The 21350-nt window shown below is 41.2% G+C and overlaps 2 protein-coding genes across 2 annotated transcripts; one reads left to right on the top strand and one right to left on the bottom strand.

The window, feature by feature from the left end:
* The first annotated feature begins 760 nt into the window (after window positions 1–760).
* LOC117973049 (protein NPAT-like) lies at window positions 761–14079 on the top strand. The gene is made up of 18 exons (XM_034924018.2): window positions 761–1448; window positions 2309–2427; window positions 2572–2632; window positions 2781–2859; window positions 3187–3227; window positions 3585–3839; window positions 4426–4501; window positions 4728–4878; window positions 5417–5508; window positions 5864–5951; window positions 6433–6529; window positions 6669–6791; window positions 7053–8579; window positions 8982–9094; window positions 9504–9606; window positions 10134–10206; window positions 10839–12261; window positions 12562–14079. Exons 1-18 carry the CDS (start codon window positions 1412–1414, stop codon window positions 12640–12642), a joined length of 4539 nt encoding a protein of 1512 aa, XP_034779909.2. The 5' UTR covers window positions 761–1411; the 3' UTR covers window positions 12643–14079.
* Window positions 14080–14984: 905 nt separating this feature from the next.
* Window positions 14985–21340, bottom strand: LOC117406855 (acetyl-CoA acetyltransferase, mitochondrial). The gene is made up of 12 exons (XM_034011205.3): window positions 21202–21340; window positions 20086–20133; window positions 19767–19884; window positions 19451–19546; window positions 18755–18855; window positions 18175–18318; window positions 17932–18082; window positions 17012–17107; window positions 16636–16749; window positions 16135–16199; window positions 15632–15789; window positions 14985–15424 (listed from the first exon to the last, which is right to left on the bottom strand). Exons 1-12 carry the CDS (start codon window positions 21253–21255, stop codon window positions 15304–15306), a joined length of 1266 nt encoding a protein of 421 aa, XP_033867096.2. The 5' UTR covers window positions 21256–21340; the 3' UTR covers window positions 14985–15303.
* Between the last annotated feature and the right edge of the window lie 10 nt (window positions 21341–21350).

Here is a 21350-nt window from a genome sequence, read left to right as displayed (position 1 = left end):
TAAACGGAACTGTGAACCGGTAATGTTTTGGTTTGTTGTCAAACACGCCCACTCCCCTTGACGTTTTTCAAAAACTTTGCAATCGTGCATTTTGTTTTATCTGCAGCTATGCGTTTAATTGACTGTCAACGACCGCAACATAGACTTGAAAAACATTTCAGTACAGTGTACCACTCAGGACGATCTATCATCTTGTAATCCGGCTGATAGATTTGAACTGAACCATCATTAACCCTCCTTCATTTTAAAAGTCAAACAAGATTCGTAAATAATCACAAACACCGGCATGTTGTGGGTCAGTACCAAACTGTATGAAATTAAACCCCCTTCAAATTATAAATCAGATTATTTTCGGTTGTATAAAAAATATATATTAAGCACTATTTAAGAAAGTATCTGCATAGCTACTATATTATCAATCGTTGTTAAACAAAAGTAATTCTGAATTTGCAGCAAGGTTTAAATTAATTACATACCTGACAGGAGTTTTACAATAATACAAAAATCCCAGAGTCTGAACTGCCAAGCTTACTTCCACTTCCCAATGCTCTCACTGGCACATGAACGAACACAGACTCAGCCTCTGAGCTTCACACAGCAAACTTCACCACCGGGTCACTGCTTTGATTGGCAGCTGCGCTGACAGACAGCTTGCTCTGACGTCGTGTCATAACCAATGAGATCGAGGCACAGGGCGTGATCTATAAACACGCTGTAGCTGTACAGTCTGCAGGCTGTATTGTGTACCAATGTGGAACTGATTGTGGTGGCGGCGTGCGCTTTGGCAAAGATGTTGAAGTTCTTTCAATTATCCAAACTTAGATCTGCAGTATTTGAACAACCTACACCCTGGATAAACCACAGATGGATTTTATTGGTGCATTCCAGCGCAGTGATTCATTCACCGGCGCTGCAACCCAGCTGCGTGGAATACATCTCCCATGTATTTCTTTAAGATATCACTGTTCTTGCTTCTCAGGAATCAGGACTCTTGTTGCCAGTGTATTTAATCAGTGCCGCTGCACCAACTTGAATTCAAATGCTGCCCCCACCCACTGAAATACTAAGTATTGGAATGGCAGAAAAAAAGGCTTTTACCTTTCAATTTTTGCAATAAAGTAACAGTTTTTGATTGGGTTGAACTGGCATGAGAAACACATGCACTGGCTCCATGTACGTCACAACACGAGCTCGGTTAAGCGCGTGGCCAGAGAGAAAAACTACACTTCCCATGATTCCATTTGTACTTTTGTAACAGAGAATTGTTCCGGGTGAACTGTGGTGAATTTCCGCGCCATTTTTTCCAGATTCTCGGTGGGCTGGGAACAAGAGAAAGTAGTAAACAAACTGGGGGTGCAGTCAATATTTATGTAATTGTTCGGTGCCCCACAAACAACACATTTACGGAACTATGTTGCTACCATCTGACGTTGCGAGACTTGTTTTGGGTGAGTATGACACACACACTCATGATTAAAGACGTTGCCAGTACAGCTAGGTACTGTCTGTCTGCACGCTTGGCAGAGGGGCAGTGACACAATACAGAATACGGTGTTTTATAATAATAGACATGATGTTGACCAATTACAATCAAATACGCAGTGAAACCAGACCGTTTTGAAGATGCAGACTTTGGGTATCTTTGACAGGTTGTGTCAAGCTTCTTTACATATTTTCCTTCTGCAAACAGAAAAGGAACTGTGTGTGTGTGTGTAGTACAAATAAATACAGTCAGAAAGCAACCGACCTGAATAACTATTGCTACTGTCCTTAGAGTATATATATATATATATATATATATATATATATATATATATATATTGTGTGCTGTTGTATAGTGCTACTACAGTAAGTTAATGATCATATGGGCAGATGTGTAAATGTAAACCAGATCATTTAGTTGATGTGTGTGAAGTCGTGATTCCTACTTCAGTTTTATTTTTTCTACTGTCATCACTACAGGATGGAGACAATATGCATTGCACGCAAAAGTAATTAACTTAAGTAGCAACGTAAATTGAGCACCCCTGACTTTGACACCCCTAAAAATCTCTTTGTACTATTCCTATGTAAATATCTCAGATCATCAGCTACTTATGATATATCACAGGTGTGGAAATAAGCCCCCCACTGCACAGCAGTGTGATCCATTCCTGGTTTTACTGTGAGTTTAATCAGACACACCTGAGCTTGTTACCTGCACACTGTGGCTGATCAAGCTTGTAGTAAAACCTGGAAAAGGTGAAACTGCTGTGCAATATAGGAGTCGTATGGTAATCAAACAAATATATTTGTGTTGTCTGTTCAGGATATTTGCAGCAGGAGAGGCTTTTTGCCAGCTGCCAGGCATTCATTTTGGAAAGTCCAGATCTAAAGGAATATGCAGAGCACAGCACGGAGGATGGCACAATACCTGCCTGTATGTTTGTGAGTATCCACGAGCCCTAAACCTTGCTTTGGCATTTTTAAAACCGATTAAACCAATAATATCATAAGTAGCAAACATTTCTTACCTTGTTTTTCATATTTTATTAATCATTATTGTAATGTGTTTCTTCTTTTGTTTTACAGTCCTTGTTTGGGAAAAGCCTGACCATGATACTGAACGAATATGTGGCAATAAAGGCAAAAGGTTAGTCGTTTATTTGAATACGACTGGCATTTTATCGTTTTGCATTCAGGCAGTTGAGGTATTGAGATCTGTGCATCCCTGTTGCCCAGATGTTTGTAGTGTTGTGTGTTTATCATATTCATTTTCGTAATGTTTGCTTTTGTTTTAGAATCAAGTCAAGAAATTCAGGTACCGGCTATGATGACTTCCTTGTGGAAGAAACTGGACTTTACTCTTAATCAGATAAGGTGGGGGGACAGAGCTTTACTCAGTACCAAAGTGTTTGTATATGCTTTTAATGAAGACTAGTTTGGTCATTTGGCGCTGAAATGTGGTGGAGAGACCATTGTCTTTGTATAACAGTATTATTATTACTTTTTTTTTTTTTTTTTAATCAACAGCACCAAAACAAAATGAGCAACCACATTTATACTTACTGTAGATTGTACACACCTGAGTATTACGGTATTCATGAAGAGTTGTTATTATCTGATCATTTGTTGTTCTTGTTAACGATAAATATTATTTGAACAAAAAAAAAATGGTATTGATTAATACAATGTTTTCTCTCTTAGGTCAATGCAGACCTCATCAGGGTATACGATCAGTCAAAGAAGTAGGTTGCACATTTGTTCTACATTTCATTAACTCTTTCTGCGACCTGTGTTTTCTAGCAGTGTTCTAGCCAATATAGAAAAAATGACAGAAGACTTTTATCCAAGGATTGTCATAATGAATTTGAACCCTTCCTATATTATCTAGTCATTTTTTTATTTTTTATGATTTAAGTACAAATGTGAATGGTAATATTTGAGCTGTTGTCTGCTTATTTCTTTTCTTTCCTGGTGAATGTTGGAATCTAAACACACAGACCAGCTTATTGGCTCCTGGGTTCCCGTTTGAATTGCAGTACACTGGCCCCCATGCTCCTAACCCACCACGCTTCTCTATCTTGCCTGCTTGTGTGTTGCAGGTCGCACGCGGAATGGTATAACTGAGATGAGGCGACAGAGAGCCCAGCACTCCACACAGCCCCAACAAATCTCTGGACTCCTGGCCATTTCTCCGCAGCCAGGACTGCAGACACCCACACCGCTGGTAGCCACGGAAGCAGTGCTGGGGCACTCGACACCGGTTTCTCTCAGCGCACAGCAGACTCGACCAAACCTCCTTTGTATGACCCAGCCTCCGAGGCAGGAACAAAACAGACCAGTCATCAACATCAGCAGTAAGCCAGCTGTTTCTAATGTAGCGCTCGTTCAAGGTGGCGTTCTTAACTTTGAACTAAGACGTCGTGGTGATCATCTGAACAATCAAAGCAATAATTTACAGATGTTCTGTTAATGGTGCACTAGTCAGATGAAAAGCTTTATGAAAACAAGTTCTAGAATACATGGAAGTCTCTTGGTATATGGAGACAGTCTGTCTGACAGTTTATCACACTGTCACCGGTATATGGAGGTATCTGTCAGTCTGTTAGTATAGCAAACATTTTAACAGGTGCACACATTAGATCATGATGAGTTACTTTTTCATGTTACTAATTGCTCTAATTTTATAATTACAGCTGTGGCAGTGCAGTTTTAACTGACATGCTTGTTACCCTTAATTTACCAATCTAAGACCTTTAAGCTTACATTATTATCATCATCATCATCATCATCATCTTCACAAGTCCAAGCCAGTTACCAAGTTCTAGAACTTAATAGTTTCCGCTCACTGGTTTGTCTTTAGCTCGTTGCACCACAGTTACGCACTGGACCAGCTGAAATAGAACGGACTCTGAATCTGATGTTTCTCTTGTGCTTTAACAGGGGACTCCTCCATACAGGTTGTGGTCACTGATCGAAGAGTCAACCCAGCCCCTTTATCTCCAGGGAGGCGGAAATGGTAATGACTTAGTTTCTCGCATCATACTGTACATTATGAATTCTTGTTAGTTTCAAAGGTTAATTTTAAATAGATCTCCTTTTTAAAGTTTGTGATAAGTTAAGAAAAAAAGAATTAAGAAAAAAGGACACATCGAATTGTAAAGATGTCTTTTGCACTGGTGTACCCAGGATGATTCTTTTTTGCATACTATCTCTCACGGTTTGCTTGGTGTTTCTTTATATAGTGATTCGCCAAGGAGAAGAGGTGTAGTGTCAGAGAAGAGACCTGCTGCTCCTGCTCCTTCAGCAGCATTGAGGATCACACAGACCCCCAGTAACACCCCCCCAGAGGAGGAGAGTGACCCACACCAGGAGCCCCTAACAGAAAACTTCCCAGTGAGTCCAGCTTTCAACCACAGGCTACAAAGACTATCCACCCTGTTCATCATTCGGGGCAGTGGGCTGTATACTGTCATAGAAGCCCAAAGTCACTACACAACTACTTGTACCAAATGTTTCTTGATTGCTGATACGTAAACGTGACATGTAATACCCCCTACTTCCATTCATCATTAAATGTAATTTTATATTATGCAAGTTATACCAAGTAGTCCATCGGGACCATTGCATTTACCATAGTGGGACCTGCATTTTGTGAGACGTATACATCACCTATAATAAACAAGAGTTTATCCATGGGCTGTGATAATCCTTCATAATCCAAGTGTTAGTGTTAGTTGGTAGGTTTAAGTAGTGTAGCCCATTGTTGAGTAATCGTGCTTCATAACAAGGTCATGAAGGATGTAATCACAGGAGTATATATTGGGGGGGGTTGAGCATTTGATCGTGTTTTGTCATTTTCTTTCTATCAGGTATTTAGTTTTGAATAACCTGCATTGTAAATTCTAATGTTTTCTTGTGTTTGTTTTCACAGCAATTAGCTATTGAAAATGCACGAGAGAAGATATTAAGTGACATATGTTTACAAGAAAAGCTGGCAGAGAACATAAACAAGTATTTTGGGAGGTAAATTTCAAACTGGTGTTTTCAGACTCCTGGCTGTGCCTATTGTATAATGCTGACCTGCTCTGTATTTGTTTTACATGTAGGGTTAAATATCTAACCAAAAAGTGAACAATTAAATAGCACTGATAGGGGTTCTGTAATGTGGCAGCCTTAGAAAAAACACTGCAGTAAAAGTATACAGTAGCTGATGCACTTCATATTAATCATATACAATTTAAAGATTTCAGTACATTTCTAAAAATAAACGGAGTCAACCAATGAACTATGTAGGCAGGGAACTGTCATGAAACATGAGGTTATAAAAGTGTTATTTAACCACTTTGTGTTGAAACCTGATTTGTTTATGTTTTTACAGCGACACCAATATTCCACCGTCCTCCAAGCAACCTACAAGCAGTACTCTGGTGCAAGATCAGTCTATTGATGAAATTCTCGGACTCCAGGTAATGTCTTTTTGAAGTTACACTTTTTTTTTTTTTTTTTTTAAAAAGGAGGCAGACAGTTTGATTAAATTTAACTTGAGATTAATACAGGCCTCTGCTGCAGTTCAAATTCATGCCACTAGAGGACAGGTATTTAAAGCACAATATCATTTCATAGAGCTGCAGCAACATCAAGAAATGGGGTCAGCCCTTAATTGTAGACCAGTAAGAAAAAGTCTAGGAAAGATAACTACACTTAAAACTGAATACCGCCAGTGTTTGCTTGTTTTTATTTCCTTTTCACCATAGGACAATGAAGCAATTTAGTTATCGCCACATTTTACTTTCTGAAATACAAGTCAAGAGGCGATGTGTTCATGGACCCACAAATAGCATCTAGATATAATAAAATAAATAGTTTCAGTAGCATACGCTTCTTATCGTATTCTATATGGCCAATTTGTATCTGTTTACCCAATGCGTTGTATTCTATATTTTTAAGGGAGAGATCCACATGACTGATGTAGCAATCCAGGACATTCTAGAAAAGACAGAATCAGACCCGGCATTCCAGGCCTTGTTTGACCTGTTTGATTATGGTAGGTAACAGGTCTGTAGCTTGTAAAAAAACCTGTGGGGGTGTATTCATACAGGTGTACGTGTGCTTTAGTTGCTAAATGTATAACGCATTGCTGAACCCTGTTGCTTGGACTAATCTGCCTATTTTTCTTGCTGAAGGTAAAAACCGGAACAGTGAAGCTGAGCCTGAAGATCAAGCCAATCCAAATCCCCCCAGCCTCCCCTCCAACCTCGATGAGGACAATGCAGAGACCCGTGAAAGCTCTTGTGAGACTGGAGAAGGTAGGGGCTCTGCCAAGCACAAGTAATAGCCCACTTTAAAAAATAAAAAATAAAATGACTTACCTCTCATTAGCTTAACACTTTTATGCAAGTTTCTGCTTTTTGTTTTTTGCACTTAAATTTTCACTTTTAATGGCTGATAATGGACATCCTGTTCCAGGTCCACCCAGTAACCGACAAGGAATTGGCAACATTATTTCATCAATGGAATACTGAGGTATATAATGCACATTTTAAAGTGACTCAAATGTTTTTTTTTAGGTACCAGTTGTGAAGATTCCACAACATCTGGGGCAGAATCTGCTGCTAGAACTTCCAAAACAAGAAACAGGCTGGAGCCCAGGTCAAAGAAGAACAGTAGAAAAAACGCACATCCCCTTTCAACTCTCTCTCGGGAATCCAAGGCCCCCAGCACATCAGGAGCTGCAAGCGAGTCTTTTCTGGCTGCCAGACCCTCATCCTCCAGACTGGGTGCAGCTTATAATAGAAACACTGACAGCAGCTTGTCTGTTTCAGACCAGGTTGCAAAGGAATACTTGCCACCTGTGCTTGCTGCTTCTTGTGACAACAGTAACAATAGCAGCATTCAGTCTACTGCAGACAAAGAAGTGTCAAGCTCGTTGATTGCAGCGGACGAAGTAGAAATGGAGATCGACCCTCAGTGGATAGCTGTGGAGGGGACCCAAGATGCTACAAACCAGCCATCGACATCTGTAACTGAGAGCACTGGAAAAAGATCTGCTCTGCTTCCGACATGGCATGAGACACAGTCTGGGGGGGGTTTGCATGACCCATCTACAGAGCAAAGAGAGGAGCCTGTAGATAGCACTCAAAAATCATTGGAGAACAGTCCAGGACCTGCTGCGGAAAGCACAACAGGGTCTCAAACAGCTGGAAATACAGAGCAGTTATCTAAAGCAGATTCTGAGAGAGCTGGAGATGAGCAACGGCCCACAGGTGGGGATAGACACTCATCTCCTGACATCAGTCTATCAACAAAGGAGCCAGCAGAGGAGGAGAGAGACTCGCCATCCACAGATTACAACTCCACGATGGAAGGCAAGGACACCGCAAGCAGATCGCAGTGCAATGATGGGGAGAGGGCCACCGTTTCCTCCTCGGAGAGCGTTGCGTCGGTGGCTGCCACTACTCCTGCCAGAGCAGAGTGGACTCCGAATCTGAGCACTTCTGTCATCCCTGGAGTGGAGCCCAGCAACATCGTCTCTCTGAAGATCATCATCAGCGACGAGCAGGAGGATCAGCCCAGCGATGGTGAGCTGAGCCACGCTGTATCCAGCATCACCGGCGAGAGGATACCCACCATCATTCTCTCCTCTCCTGCTAAATCGCCAGCAAAAAGAGCCGCTCCGGCCATCAGCTCAGATGAAACGGTGTTGGCTGTCAGCAGTTTGCAGAGGGCTGAAAGTAACCCAGCTGTGCAGCATAACCTGCTGGTGGCAAAATGTGGAGAGCCAGCCAGTGGTGCCCCACACTCGATCGCGGAGCAGAACGTACAGCTGCTGGCGAGCGGCCCTGCTGATGTGGCGCAGGAGACGGGGTTCATCCAGCTGTTGCCTGCCTCCACCTCTTACGGGACCACTAGCAACTATTTTATCCTGACCGATCAAGCAGCCGTGAGCAAGACCATGACGCAATCGAATGTGATGGGGATTCCCGGCAATCCCACTGTGGGACAGGTGACCACAAGGCCACAGGTCTTAGCAACTCCTCCGAGGGCAAGGCCTGTGTTCACCATGGGGCGGACCCTGTCTCAGAACTACTCGCCAGGTGAGATTACCTCATCATGAAGGCAGGGGCTTCTTCTAGAGGCACACTATGCTGTCTGTCATTCGTCTGTGTTATAACAGCAACTAAGATTTTGAACAATTGATATTACACTTGGCATGCCATTTGCTTTGGGTCAAAACTACAGGTTAACCAGAACAGAGAATAACAAATAAATTAACAGCGTATAGCGCTCCATCCGTAACTTTAAAACCCTCAGTAGTGGTAATTTTAAGAAATACTAAAAAAAACTAAATGTATTTTAGTATTTCTGTACTGGATCCCACAGCAGGTTTATAAAAACTTTTTAAACAGTTTGTTAACTTAAAAATAAAAAGAAGAAAGAGAAGAAAACTGATCGTGGTGGTTTAATGTAGTGTATTAATGGGTACTAATGGCTTGCAGGGTCTACAATTCTCATTTCCTCTCCGGTGCAGCCCATGCTGCAGAGTATGATGATCCCTGTTTCAGTTGTGGGACAGAACTCCACAACCACATTCACGGTGGCACCTAATCGGGTAAGAGTTTTGTTGTGCACAAGTCCAGAATGAGGTCTCTTCATTTAGCAAGTTTAAAATTGTACATAAGCCTTGGGCTTTAATCTGGAGGTCTGTGCTGAACACTAAGCTCCACCAGCTTTAAGTTAGTAATTAAATAAATAAGGATGATATCATTTGACTGTTTATATGCCTGGACTAGGAAAACCTTTGATTTGTCACGATGTAGACTGTTTCAGTTCACTTAGTTATTTAGTTTGAAATGTTCTTGCATTGCAAGATGCAACCCATCTGAAGAGTGTATATCTGTCTGCACCACAATCATCCAATTTTATAGGCGTTTCAAAATGTACTGTAAATACATTATTAATAATGAGAGACCCTGCAGTGTGATTTAAGTGTAACTGGGGGCTTTACTTTTCCCTGACAGGTACTGCAATTGCCAGTTGGACCTGCCATGCAAACTGCAACAAAAGTACCTCTTCAAGCAAAATCTAAACCACAGTTGGCCCCCAAGGGCAGTATAGACTTCGGTAAGTACTGTAGTGGTCTACATGATGTTGATACGGCTTCCTATGTAAACAGGTCAGCATGCATTAGGCTGAAGGAGTAACGTAGGGTCGTTCCATGCCAAATGAGCAAGTCCAGGGCCAGCATCTCAGAATATGACGAGGCTTGTCTGTTAGTCCATCCCATCCTACTTTAAACAGTTTCATATCTCCACTGGGTTTAGGAATATGGAGTTTTCACTGAACCCCATGTAAGTGCGTGCTGTATTTCATGAACAGGGCAGCTATAAATGGTAATAACTTTGACGTGGTGTAGGATGATTCTGCATCAAGTACAATGTGCATAACTTGCATAAATAATTCCTGTGCAACTACATGAAATTACAATGGTGTTCCTACCCATTGCCAAGAAGTGTTTCTTCTTTTCTGTAGTGCAGCTGAAAGTACAGAGCCTGCTCTATGTCTGGAAACTTCGTGGTCACGTTGGGGTGGTGTTGGGTGTAGATTATTGGATTGCATTGTCATGTTTGTGCTCCCATTATTGTTTTTAGGGAAACCTGTAGCAGCTAGGAACTACTCTGGATCCGATTCATCTACAAATATGGCTGTTGCGCAGAAACAAAGGTACTGTAAGTGAAAATACTGCAGTGAAAAACTTTAATTACGTATTGTGGTGGTAATACGTTGCTTAGGAAAAAGCACCTAGCTAGCTATTCCTGTGAGTTGCATTTTTTTGGTTAACTCTCACTAATTTAATTTACAGAAACAATGTGTATATTAGCTTAGTCCAGTGGTCTGTTGTTTTAAGTGGAGTGCTGAAATGATTAAATAGCTTAACATTTTCTTTGCTTTCTGGTGGCATGCTGTAATAATTGCAGGAAGCAAGGCTGCTTGTGCTGTTATATGTTCACACAGTCAACTATGAGCACTGGAGAGTAAAAGTGAACCAGTCAGACTTCGTCTTGTAATTATTTAAACACTGTCATGTCATTTTATTCTTACCCTTTCATGCATTAAATATTGGAGAGAGCTGAAAAACATGGACACGTTACATATATATTTAATTTCTATTTTTTCAATAGCTTTACATGGGGGAAAAATGGCATCCTCATATGAGCCTATTATATATTTGAGTCTTCCACATGTCCCTATATAAAGACTATATCTCTCATATGAGGTCAACGTGCATGAAAGGGTTAAATACTTTTAGTACTACTAGCTAGCAATTTATTTATTTATTTTTTATATTTTTTTAGACCCAGACAAGTACAGATGCCAAGACCACAGATAATTCCCTCTGTTGCTGCTCCTGTCGTAGTTTCTCAGGTTTCAAGTTCAAGCCCTCAGTCTAATCGGAGCCACAGGAGGGTGCTGTGCTTTGATAGCGATTCGATAGTCGAACACGACAGCATGCCAGTAATAAGCAGCAGCAGCAGCAGCCAGTCCAGGGACTCCCGGACTGCATCACAGACACAGGCAACCCAAGCGGCTTCTTCTCGCTCAACTGTGACTTCGTCTGTTGTGGAATCCAGAAAAGATCCTTCAGCACTGAGCAATACGACTGGCAAACTGGACCAAGCTGAACCCCAGGCATCCAGTGAAAACTCAGCGCCAAAGGGCAAGGCAGAAAAATCAGAACATGCTGACGAAACAAAAGCACCGCTTCCTCATCAGCATTTGAATCAAAATATCAAATCCCCGGCATCTGATAAAGCATCCAGAAGAGATTCAGATCCAAAGAGCAAACGAGAATCATCCGGTAACAAGGATGAAAGCAAACATCGTGAAAACAAGGATGCTGATGAGAGGAAGAAGTCTCAAACATCAGATAAGACGGAAGAAACTTCAGTTCCAGGATCTAAAGGAGGTTCGAACCAAAGAAGCAGGTCTTCGACTTCTGATCATAGGGATAAAACAAAAGCTTCTGGAGCCAGCAAGGATGCGGATCAAAGTGGGATTAGGTCTGAAGCATTGGAAAGCAGAGCTGCAAAGGGGAAAGAGGTGCGGGCAGAGAGAAGGAGCTCCTTGCAGGAGCTTCTCAACATCACAGCCAATAAAGAGAATGAGCTGGAGAAAGACCTTGGAAGACCAAGGGGCCAGGAGAGTAGCAGCAGCGAGCAGCCTCTGATCTCATCTTCTTCTGTTGTACAGTCCACCCAGGACCCTACCCCGAAGGGAAAAGGGTTGAGCATGACAAGCCCCCTTACCAAGCAGGCTGCCGAGATGCTTCAGGACATCCAAGGGCAGGCCCCAGCCTCCCCTCCCACAAAGAAGTTGTCAATAGGCTGGTCAGAGCTGCCTCTGCCCAGGACTCCTGGCTCGAGCAGGCATACCGAAGACCCCTCGGACTGTATGAGGACACCCGTGCGCCGGCGGCACTGCAGGGAAGGGGAGTCTACCCCGAGACACCTGCCGCCTCCGGCCACTCCGGACCTGCCCACCTGCAGCCCCGCCAGCGAGGCAGGCAGTGAGAACAGCATCAACATGGCCGCGCACACACTCATGATCCTGTCACGGGCTGCGATCGCCAGTACCGGCACCCCTCTGAAGGACAGCGCGCAGCAGCCCGGCTCCAAAAGCGCAGGCAAGAAGCGCAAGCAGGCTGAGGAGCAGACCAGCCCAGCAACCAAGAAGGACCCGCAGAGGTCCCTCTCTCCATCCAGGAGGAAGAAAGCCAAAGTAAGGGAAATGTCTCTCCGCTGCTGTTCTTGGTGTAGATAAGAGGTTTCTTTTTATTTTTTCAGTTTGTAATTTCGTCCTGCACTACATATTGTGGCTTGAAAAGTTTCACTGTTGTAACTCTCATGGTAATAGTGTTGAATGGTCATACTGTACAATCAGTCTTTTAAAATATTTCCTTGAGCTGTATGTGTAGTACTAATACATAATATTTACACTTAAGGTACACGGTGCATGGCACGCAAAAAAAAAACAACCTGAGCAATTGAAATATCTGTGACTGTTTCTCTTCCCATGCAGAAACAGAAGAAGTTGCTGGATTCCTTCCCAGATGGAATGGACGTGGACAAGTTTTTGTCTTCTCTGAATTATGACGAATGAATTCAGACAGTACAATGCAAGGCAAACGAGGTGCAGAACTTGCCAAACTGTAAACCACACGCTACTTTGAACAGGATTCCCGACTGCATCCAGAGGACACCGCGATGGGACTTCTGAAACCCGATAACCCTGTGCTGCACAGTTGCACACATAGATGAGTCTGAATTTGCAGGTTTGATCGGACCTGTACCGGTTTTTGTTTCTTGATAGAAAGATGATCAGACTGATATAGCGAAATATCATTTGGCAAAATGAAAGGCATTATCCCAGACAGAGTGGGAATAGATCCTAACAGGTTCACTTCTGTTTATTTTCCTGTTACTGATTCAGCGTAAAGATGTGTAAAGGATGACTAATCAAATTTTTATTTTTTTTTTTAAATCCAGAAAGCTGAAAAAAAGCATGTTTTACAAGCACTGTACCCCACTAAATTGCCTTACATAAATGATAGGAACACACCTCTATACAGTAGAATGATTTACTTCAGCAGTAAGTATTACACATGTAGTATATATGAATTGCATTTGAACACGGCCATCCTCCCCAGCACAAACACACGCGGAACCTTATTACATCTATACCCAATACGGCTACAAAGATGGAAATAAGACTCCTATTGCATAGCAGTTTCTCCCCTATTCCTAGTTTTAAAATGAGGCTGATTAGCCAGTGTATAGGTAACAAGCTCAGGAATGTCTTATTAAACTCACAGTAAAACCAGGAATGGATCTAACAGCTATGCAATGGGAGTATTATTTTAAGCAGTGCTGCTATAACTCTGTAAAGACTTCCAAAAAGAGATTGCACAGCTCCTACAATGTTGGGTTTAACATCCTGATACAATGACATTGCTAATTAAAACATCAAAGCTAAATCAGACAGCTTCTGATGTCCTTCCCCCTGAACAGTGCTACTGGTTTCCAACATGTTTTGATGTTCAGAGTGAATACTGGTCTATTTATTTTTTTTTCATCCATTTTCAGTAACTTTCCACATGCTCTGATAACAGAATATCATGCCCAGAGCTCATGGAAGCTAATGTTTTATCTTACCGTATACTGCCATCCAAAATGCAGGTGTTTTCGTTTAGTTTATTCTAACCCCATGCTTTTTTACACTAATGTTTTAGCACTCACAGAAACACAGTTTCAGTAATGTGGCCTGCACAAGAAGCTTCATGTACTGATCAATCTTATTTATTTTTTTTTGCCTGTTTTCTAAATGATTTTAGTTATTTTACTGCAGGGAAGAAAAACAGATACAACTGCATTAACGTGTACTTTTGTTGTACATTCAATTGTAGGTGCAGTCAAATGACATTCATTTGTAATTTTGTAAGAAAATGCTACTTCTTGAGAATGGCATGATTTACAGGTTTGGTTGCAAACAACAAAATTAACAAAAATAAACATACACCTATTGTCCGCAGGACGTGAACGATTTGTGTATGATCGTCTGGTCTGTATCACTTACATACATTTGTATAGTTTAAAATGTAGACCACTTTCTTGGTAGCAGGAGTCGTGAATTGCTCTTAGCACTGGTGTAAGTCAATGGTGGACAACTGAAGTGAATGAAAGGGCTGCATGTGTGGCCCTAAACAGCCCAAAAGGCCAGCAGTCCCCAAAAATGCCACCAATTAAAATACACAGATAAAGAAATCATCAAAAATACATTCACTGACTAATATATAAGCAATGTTACCAAATCAATTTAGTATCAAATATAACTGATAGTAATAAATGCAGTTCCTACCATTAATGTGACTTTTGGGAGACAGCAGCTTTTCTAAGTCAGGCGTAAGGCTAGTGCAAGCTCAGCAGAGATTTGACTTTCCGATACTGTTTCCACCTACTCGTCACAAATGTATTCATTTTAAAGTATCTTTGCTATCGTGAACTCAGGCCTTCTCGTCCCAATTTCACTGCAGTGAAAGTGTCGCACATATTAAACTTCCTAACAACAACCATCTCCTAGCAACAGAAACACATGAATGGGAATTTCTTACAATGAAAGGTTACAATGTTTCATTCCTGCTTACCATCAACAGCTTGTTTTCCAGCACACATCTGCTCCACCTCAGCGCTACAGATACACGGCTCTGTACACTTCCAGCACTCAGTTGTTATAGTATAAGCTTGGAGGGTACAAGCTTGGCAGTGGCGAGGGCCATTATTGCACCCCCAGCGGGCCGCGGGTTGCCCACCACTGGTGTAAGTGACAGAAGTTGAATGCCAGTTTTCTTTGCAGTCCAGCCAAGTTATTTCTTGTAAGAGGGCAAAACCTGAATCAACATATACACGGAACTTGAGACGACTCAACCTTACTCAAAAAAAAAGAGATTGTCGTTTTAATATAACACTTTATTTAGAGAAGAAATCTGTCCAGATGTCTTTTAGCTGAAAAAAAAGGAGTCACTAGATCCAGATAAACACTGCAACAGCACTCTTTACAGAGCAGTAACAAATAAGGCTGACAGTTCATTCTGGTTATTTTCTTCTCAACTTAAATATGTAACCTAAGGACGTGGTGTTTTCATATAATAAATATGTTCAAGTGCTTTAAGTTTCATTCTATACACCCTGTAACAGTCAGTAATGACAAACAGCACTAGCTAGAAATAGGAGGCATACAAGGGCTACACCTTAGAGGAACAGCTCGTTAGCATCTCTGAATAAGAATTGAAGAAGCACCACCTCCTCCGTTGCAAATTCCAGCAAGTCCGTACTGTCCAGATTTCAGGTTATGGACCATGTGGCCGACGATTCTTGCTCCGGACATGCTAGAGAATAATAACAAAAAAACGGCAGTCAGTTGGCATGTTAACATGTTATAGCACATATTGCAGGTAATCTGCAAAAAAAGTAAATAAATAAATAATATGTGTATCTCTGATTTATTTCAAACAAGAGATTTGAATGCAATCCACCACAACACTGATTTCTCAAGAGATGCTTGATGGCGTTAAATGCACTTGTACAGTTCCTACCCAATCGGATGACCGAGAGAGACAGCTCCTCCGTTGATGTTGACTTTCTTGGGATCAATACCCAGCATTTTGATGTTGGCCAGAACGACGACGCTAAAGGCTTCATTGATCTCCCACATAGCAATGTCTTCCACCTTTATGCCAGCAGCTTTCAGAATCTAATAAACAAAATAAAGTCACACCTGGGATTTGCTCTTTCGGCACTAGAAAAAAACGTTTTTTTATTTTTATTTTGTTTTAAATAGTACTTGTATACAATTACATTATCTTAATATCAGTCACCCAAAAAAAAAATCCAACACATTCACCTTTAAATACATTAACACAGCTGGCTTCTTGGAATAGATGAAAGCCAGGTGGCATTTCCATTCATTCCGTCTGGTTTTAACTACCCCAGATAGATTACATAACACAGTGCAGTCCAAGATTAGTACTAATTGGGGTCTGTGAAACCATACACTTGTAAAGAATGCACCGGGTTACTGTACCCAATTGCTGCTCACCTTTGGTACAGCAAACGCAGGAGCGATTGGAAAGTCAATTGGATCAACAGCCGCATCTGCAAATGCTGATTAGAAAAAGGCAACAACTGCAATTAAAAGATGCCAATCCAAAGTACAGATTTAACAAATGCATTTCCCTCCCCCTAAAAGAGTCCCGTACCTTTCAGGAGTAAATAAAGAGGAGTCAAGCTAATTAATACAGACAAAGAGATCAATTGCTTCCAATGATTTCTGTGAGAACCAGAATAACTAGACTAAACTGATAGAAAAGGCAAAGCAACATCAGCTACTATACACATTTAATGTAAATAACTGTCTAGGCGGCGTGTCAGTTTTGGAGGTACAGCATTTTGTTACTGCTTGAAATCCGCCACCCTGAAACAGTCGTATTTTGTGGGTCACTCAATCCGGAAGTAAATGGGGTAATACAAGCTTGGAATGAACCGTGAACAAAATGTAAGAGGGGCTAATGAACTAAACACAGGAATGTGAAAGCCATACCAACAATCTTTGCCAGCGGGGTGACGTTGAGTCTTTTGGCTGCATCTGCAGTCATAAGAACTAAAGCAGCTGCACCGTCATTCAACGTGCTGGCATTGGCTGCAGTGATGGTGCCTGCAAGGGAAAGACATTGCAAGTCCTAAATCTTGAAAACCACGCTGCAAATGTATTGACAGTCTCCATACTTGTTAACTTGAACGGTACTCATAAATCGCATCTATATACAAAACTAAATTATCTTCCGGTCCTTTACAATGACGTAGCACAGACCGAATCGTATAAAGTTAAAGGCTCCCATCCCAAAATGGCTGCGACTCAGGAAGTAACATTTAGTTGCGTTTAGTTTTTTCAGGTCAGGAGCACATTGCCTGCTTACCGTTCTCCTTTTGGAAGACGGCTTTCAGTTTGGGTACTTTGCTGAAATCCACACGTTTGTATTCTTCATCCTCCGTCACAACAATATCTGGTTTGCCTAAACATAAAACATCAAAAGGTCAGAACATTATTTTACAGCAAGCAGCAACATGTATGTTTGTTTTACAGCTTCCATTCATACGTTTTTAACTTCACTTAAAGAGTTAGTTTCTTCAAATGTCATTTTAATTTTTTTTTTTTTGGTTTGTACATTCCCTTACTATTTGTTTATCAGATGATGAGAAAAATCATAATAAATCGATATGGGAGCAACACAACCCAATCCCATAACCACAATGGCAAACAACATAAAACAGGAAGGTAAAAAAAAAAAAAAGATGAAAAGCAACATTTGATGCAACATACTCTGAAGTACAATACTGAGATAACTATTGTGATTAAGAACCCCTCAAGCACAGAGACTGTAAGGAAACTAATACAATGCCTGTAAACGAGTGAACACAATATCAATGGATATGTTAGCAAGTTTCCTTTATCGATTCCAATAATCAAGTCACACTTTTACAGCGCACTCATTATCATTAGACATAATGAGGCCACCGGTTATTAGCAAAAACTAGATATTGATCAGTTACCAATTTCTGGGAGGGCATGGGACACTGCGCTGGTGTGTGTTAAAAGAGGATCTCGAATGCTTCTCAAATGCCTATCTTATATGTGTTACCTAAACGTGTCTGTGACTCTAAACCTTGTTTTTGCTAGCTCAGTCTCTGTGTTAGCAGTGCTCCACCCAATTCCACTCATGTTCCCACACCCCACTCAGATCCTTGCTTGTCTTGCAGCTGTACTGAGCACAGTGTACTCATGCTATTTGTTTCGCCCTTCACTAGCCTTCCAAGGGCACACTGCCTTTGATGTTACCTTTCTGTGGAATGCTGACCGGAACAATCTCTTTTGCCAGCACGCCAGTTTCCCAAGCGGCCCGGCTCCTGGTGTAGGAGTTAATGGCATAGGCATCTTGTTCATCTCTGGGAATGCTGGACTTCCTGGCAGTGTTTTCTGCACAATTTCCCTGTTAAAAAAAAACACACCATTAAAAGGATGTACAGAACTATACCACTGTTCAATTAAAGCATGAACAAAATGCAAGTAGTAAAAATGTACCATGTGAAACTTATTGTAGACATCCGTTAGACCATCTTTTACAATGAGGTCCTCGAGCTTTACACCTCCGTAGGGCGGCGTCTCTCTGCTCATGACGTAGGGGACATTCGACATGCTCTCCATCCCACCCGCTACCATGACATCCTACAAGAATCAAACCAGCATCAAATGCATCTGCAAGCATCACTGAGCAACACAGCACCACACAGAACATTGGTCAACTGGACTTGTTTCAGCTTTTATCTTTATCGTCCCCCCCAGTCTCCAAATCAAATGCACAGCAGTCAAGAGACTATTGCTGAGTTTCTTCCACCCAAAACCAGCGACAGTCCTCTGAACACTTGTTCATTCAGGCCACTATGAGAATTGCCAACACATTCAAAGAGCACTTGAAAAAAAATATCATAGTTGGGGATTGTGGATAAAATATCTTAAACATAAATACTGCACATAATTCCCTCTTTTGAGTATGGCTTTCTAATTAAATATACTGATATAGGAAGAACAACTTTTAAATGTGGCCTTCACCAGCAGGGTGATCAACAAGAACATGTATGATCATGAGTGCATCACACAGTACCTGGTGTCCACACATCAGACTCTGCGCTGCCATCATAATGGATTTCATTCCTGAAGCGCACACTTTATTGATAGTGGTGGCGGGGGTGCAAACTGGCAATCCTGAACACAAAACATATATAAAAAACATTAGATGTGGCATTTACATCTTGCTGCAACTCGAATGTCTGTCTGAACAGAGGGGAGGGGCATATTTAGTAAATGGATGCACAAGTAAAACACAACATATCCAGTATTCACTCCCCTCTACAGCTACATAGAGCTCCACTGCTCTTCCTGCTACACTTTTACTTGGGTAAGACTCGCTCACATGCATGAGGCCCTTTGGCCAGACCATGAGAATTGACCTTTACCACACGAAATGATATGGTACCAGGGAGATGTGAACATTGTCCTTTTGCTTCCAGTGATAATGCATGGTGCTAATTCTAACAAGAAGCGCGATTCTTTTTTAAATCTTGGGTGGTCACTTCTTTAACACAGTGTGTAGTCTGTGATCGTGATGGGATACAGCAGTGGCATTGACAATCTATTCCAGTATGGGACCATGTTCTTAATTATTCAATTAAACAGACCACAGATTTTTTACAAAAAGGTGTTTGACTGAACCCCGGTGTTCAGTTATGTAATGAAAGACCTGGACGGCACGGACTGAGAGAGACCCAAGAGACTGCCACTAGATAAGAGCAAGAATTACCTGCACCCAGGAGGGCCTGTCTGGTTGGAGCCTGCCCTTCCCCAGCCTGAAGCACATTGCCCATGTACACCTCCTTCACCTCCTCCAGTGGGACACCTAGCAAGAGAAACACAACACTGACAGCTCACAAGAGCAGCAGAATGAGCCATGGAGGAACTGCACAACAACACACTCTGTAATACAAGCTGTTCAAGGAAGCATTTTGGACAGAGGCACACATTGTTATGTTTCTAAGTTTTTGTGTCCTGCTGTGCTTTTTTTTTCATGTTAAAAGTTGTGACAAAAGCAATAATATAAATGAGAGTAAATATCTTACCCGCTTTCTCAATAGCTCCCTTGATTGCAATGGAACCCAGTCTTGTTGCTGGTACTGTGGAAAGACACCCCTTATATGACCCAATGGGCGTCCGAACAGCGCTAACTATAACCACCTCCTGCAGAAAGAAAAAGAAAAACAGAACCAATGAAGACACTGACCACTCCTGTCAAAAAGTTTGTCTTATTTACTTTTGTTCTTTTAAGTTTCTGGAAATGTAGTTAATCTAAAATTATCTTAACTTGATAAAATAATAATAATAATAATAATAATAATAATAATAATAATAATAATAATAATAATAATAATAATTACTTACATTTAAAGTTGGCCCAGATGCATAGTTTCTGGAACAGTATTTAGCAGCCTGTATGCAGAAGAAAATAAAATATAAGACCACAATATAATCTTGTTTGCTCTTTGAATGTTGCAGCCTGCACACTACACATCAGGAATGGAAACAAGACTCCTATTGCATGGCAGTTTCACCCATTCCACATTTTACTAACCGCTTGATCAGCCCAGTGTATAGGTAACAAGCTCACGTGTGTCTTATTAACCTCAGTAAAACCAGGAATGGATCAAACCGCTCTGCAATGGGATTCTTCCATCCCTGCAACATCCTGCATTGTCTCCAAAACGTCAAACCATTGTGCAATTAAACTGAGCATAAATAAATAAAGACAATATGACTGCAATAGATGCACAATATGAATTGGTTGTCAGTGCTATAACAGTAATATTACCAGTGTTACCTATTGGATGAATGTAGGATTTCTAGAGTTTAAACAGATGTCCCGTTTTTTTTGAACCTCAGAGGTGGAAACCCCGTGTATGCCTACAGGTTGTGTTCACGAGTATACGCTGCGACCTGAAGAGACTGAAGTAAACTGTACGCTGCCGGTTTAGTTTGCCAGAGCAGAAATGGGAAAATCCTTTAAATGTTTGTGGAGTAATACAGGTGACTATCGCCCCGTGTCCCTTGTTCATTTTCTACCACACTTTACAATTCTTCAGCCAGGAACACTTGGGTTAGACTTATATAGACGTAGAGAAATAATACTAAACAACCTAAATTAAACGAATTTCCATACGTGTGTTACCATGCAACAGCAATTTACACTTTAACTTATAGATACACTCTACTGTTGCGGCAGTATACTCCGAATGACACATTACATTAAAAATGATACTAGCAGCAATTTACATCGTATCACTAATAAGAAATATAAACTATAATTACTGCTACCTTTCCTTCAAAGATGGATCCACAATTTTAATCGTAAAACAAAGGTCTCTGTTCTATGAAATAAAATAAAAAGTAGAATTAACAAAGGCCCTTGTTTTTAATCTGAATGACCGTCTGGTCTCCTCTGCAAATACTGTCGTTTGGCAAAGAAAGCATGACTTGTAGAAAACACACGTCATTACTTACCAGTAACCTACGACAAAACCGTGCATGCATCGTCAAATACCTACAAGATTCCATAATAAAAACTGAAATTCAGAAATAAAGGATGAAACGTTTCACCTTCAGCTGTCAAGACACACACTCTCAGCCAATCAGAGCGGGGGGTGTGCGCT

The sequence above is a fragment of the Acipenser ruthenus genome, chromosome 9 (genome assembly GCF_902713425.1).
Source record: "Acipenser ruthenus chromosome 9, fAciRut3.2 maternal haplotype, whole genome shotgun sequence".
NCBI lineage: Eukaryota > Metazoa > Chordata > Actinopteri > Acipenseriformes > Acipenseridae > Acipenser > Acipenser ruthenus.
Note: the sequence above shows the minus strand (reverse complement) of the source record. Positions and strands in the feature narration are given on the sequence as shown.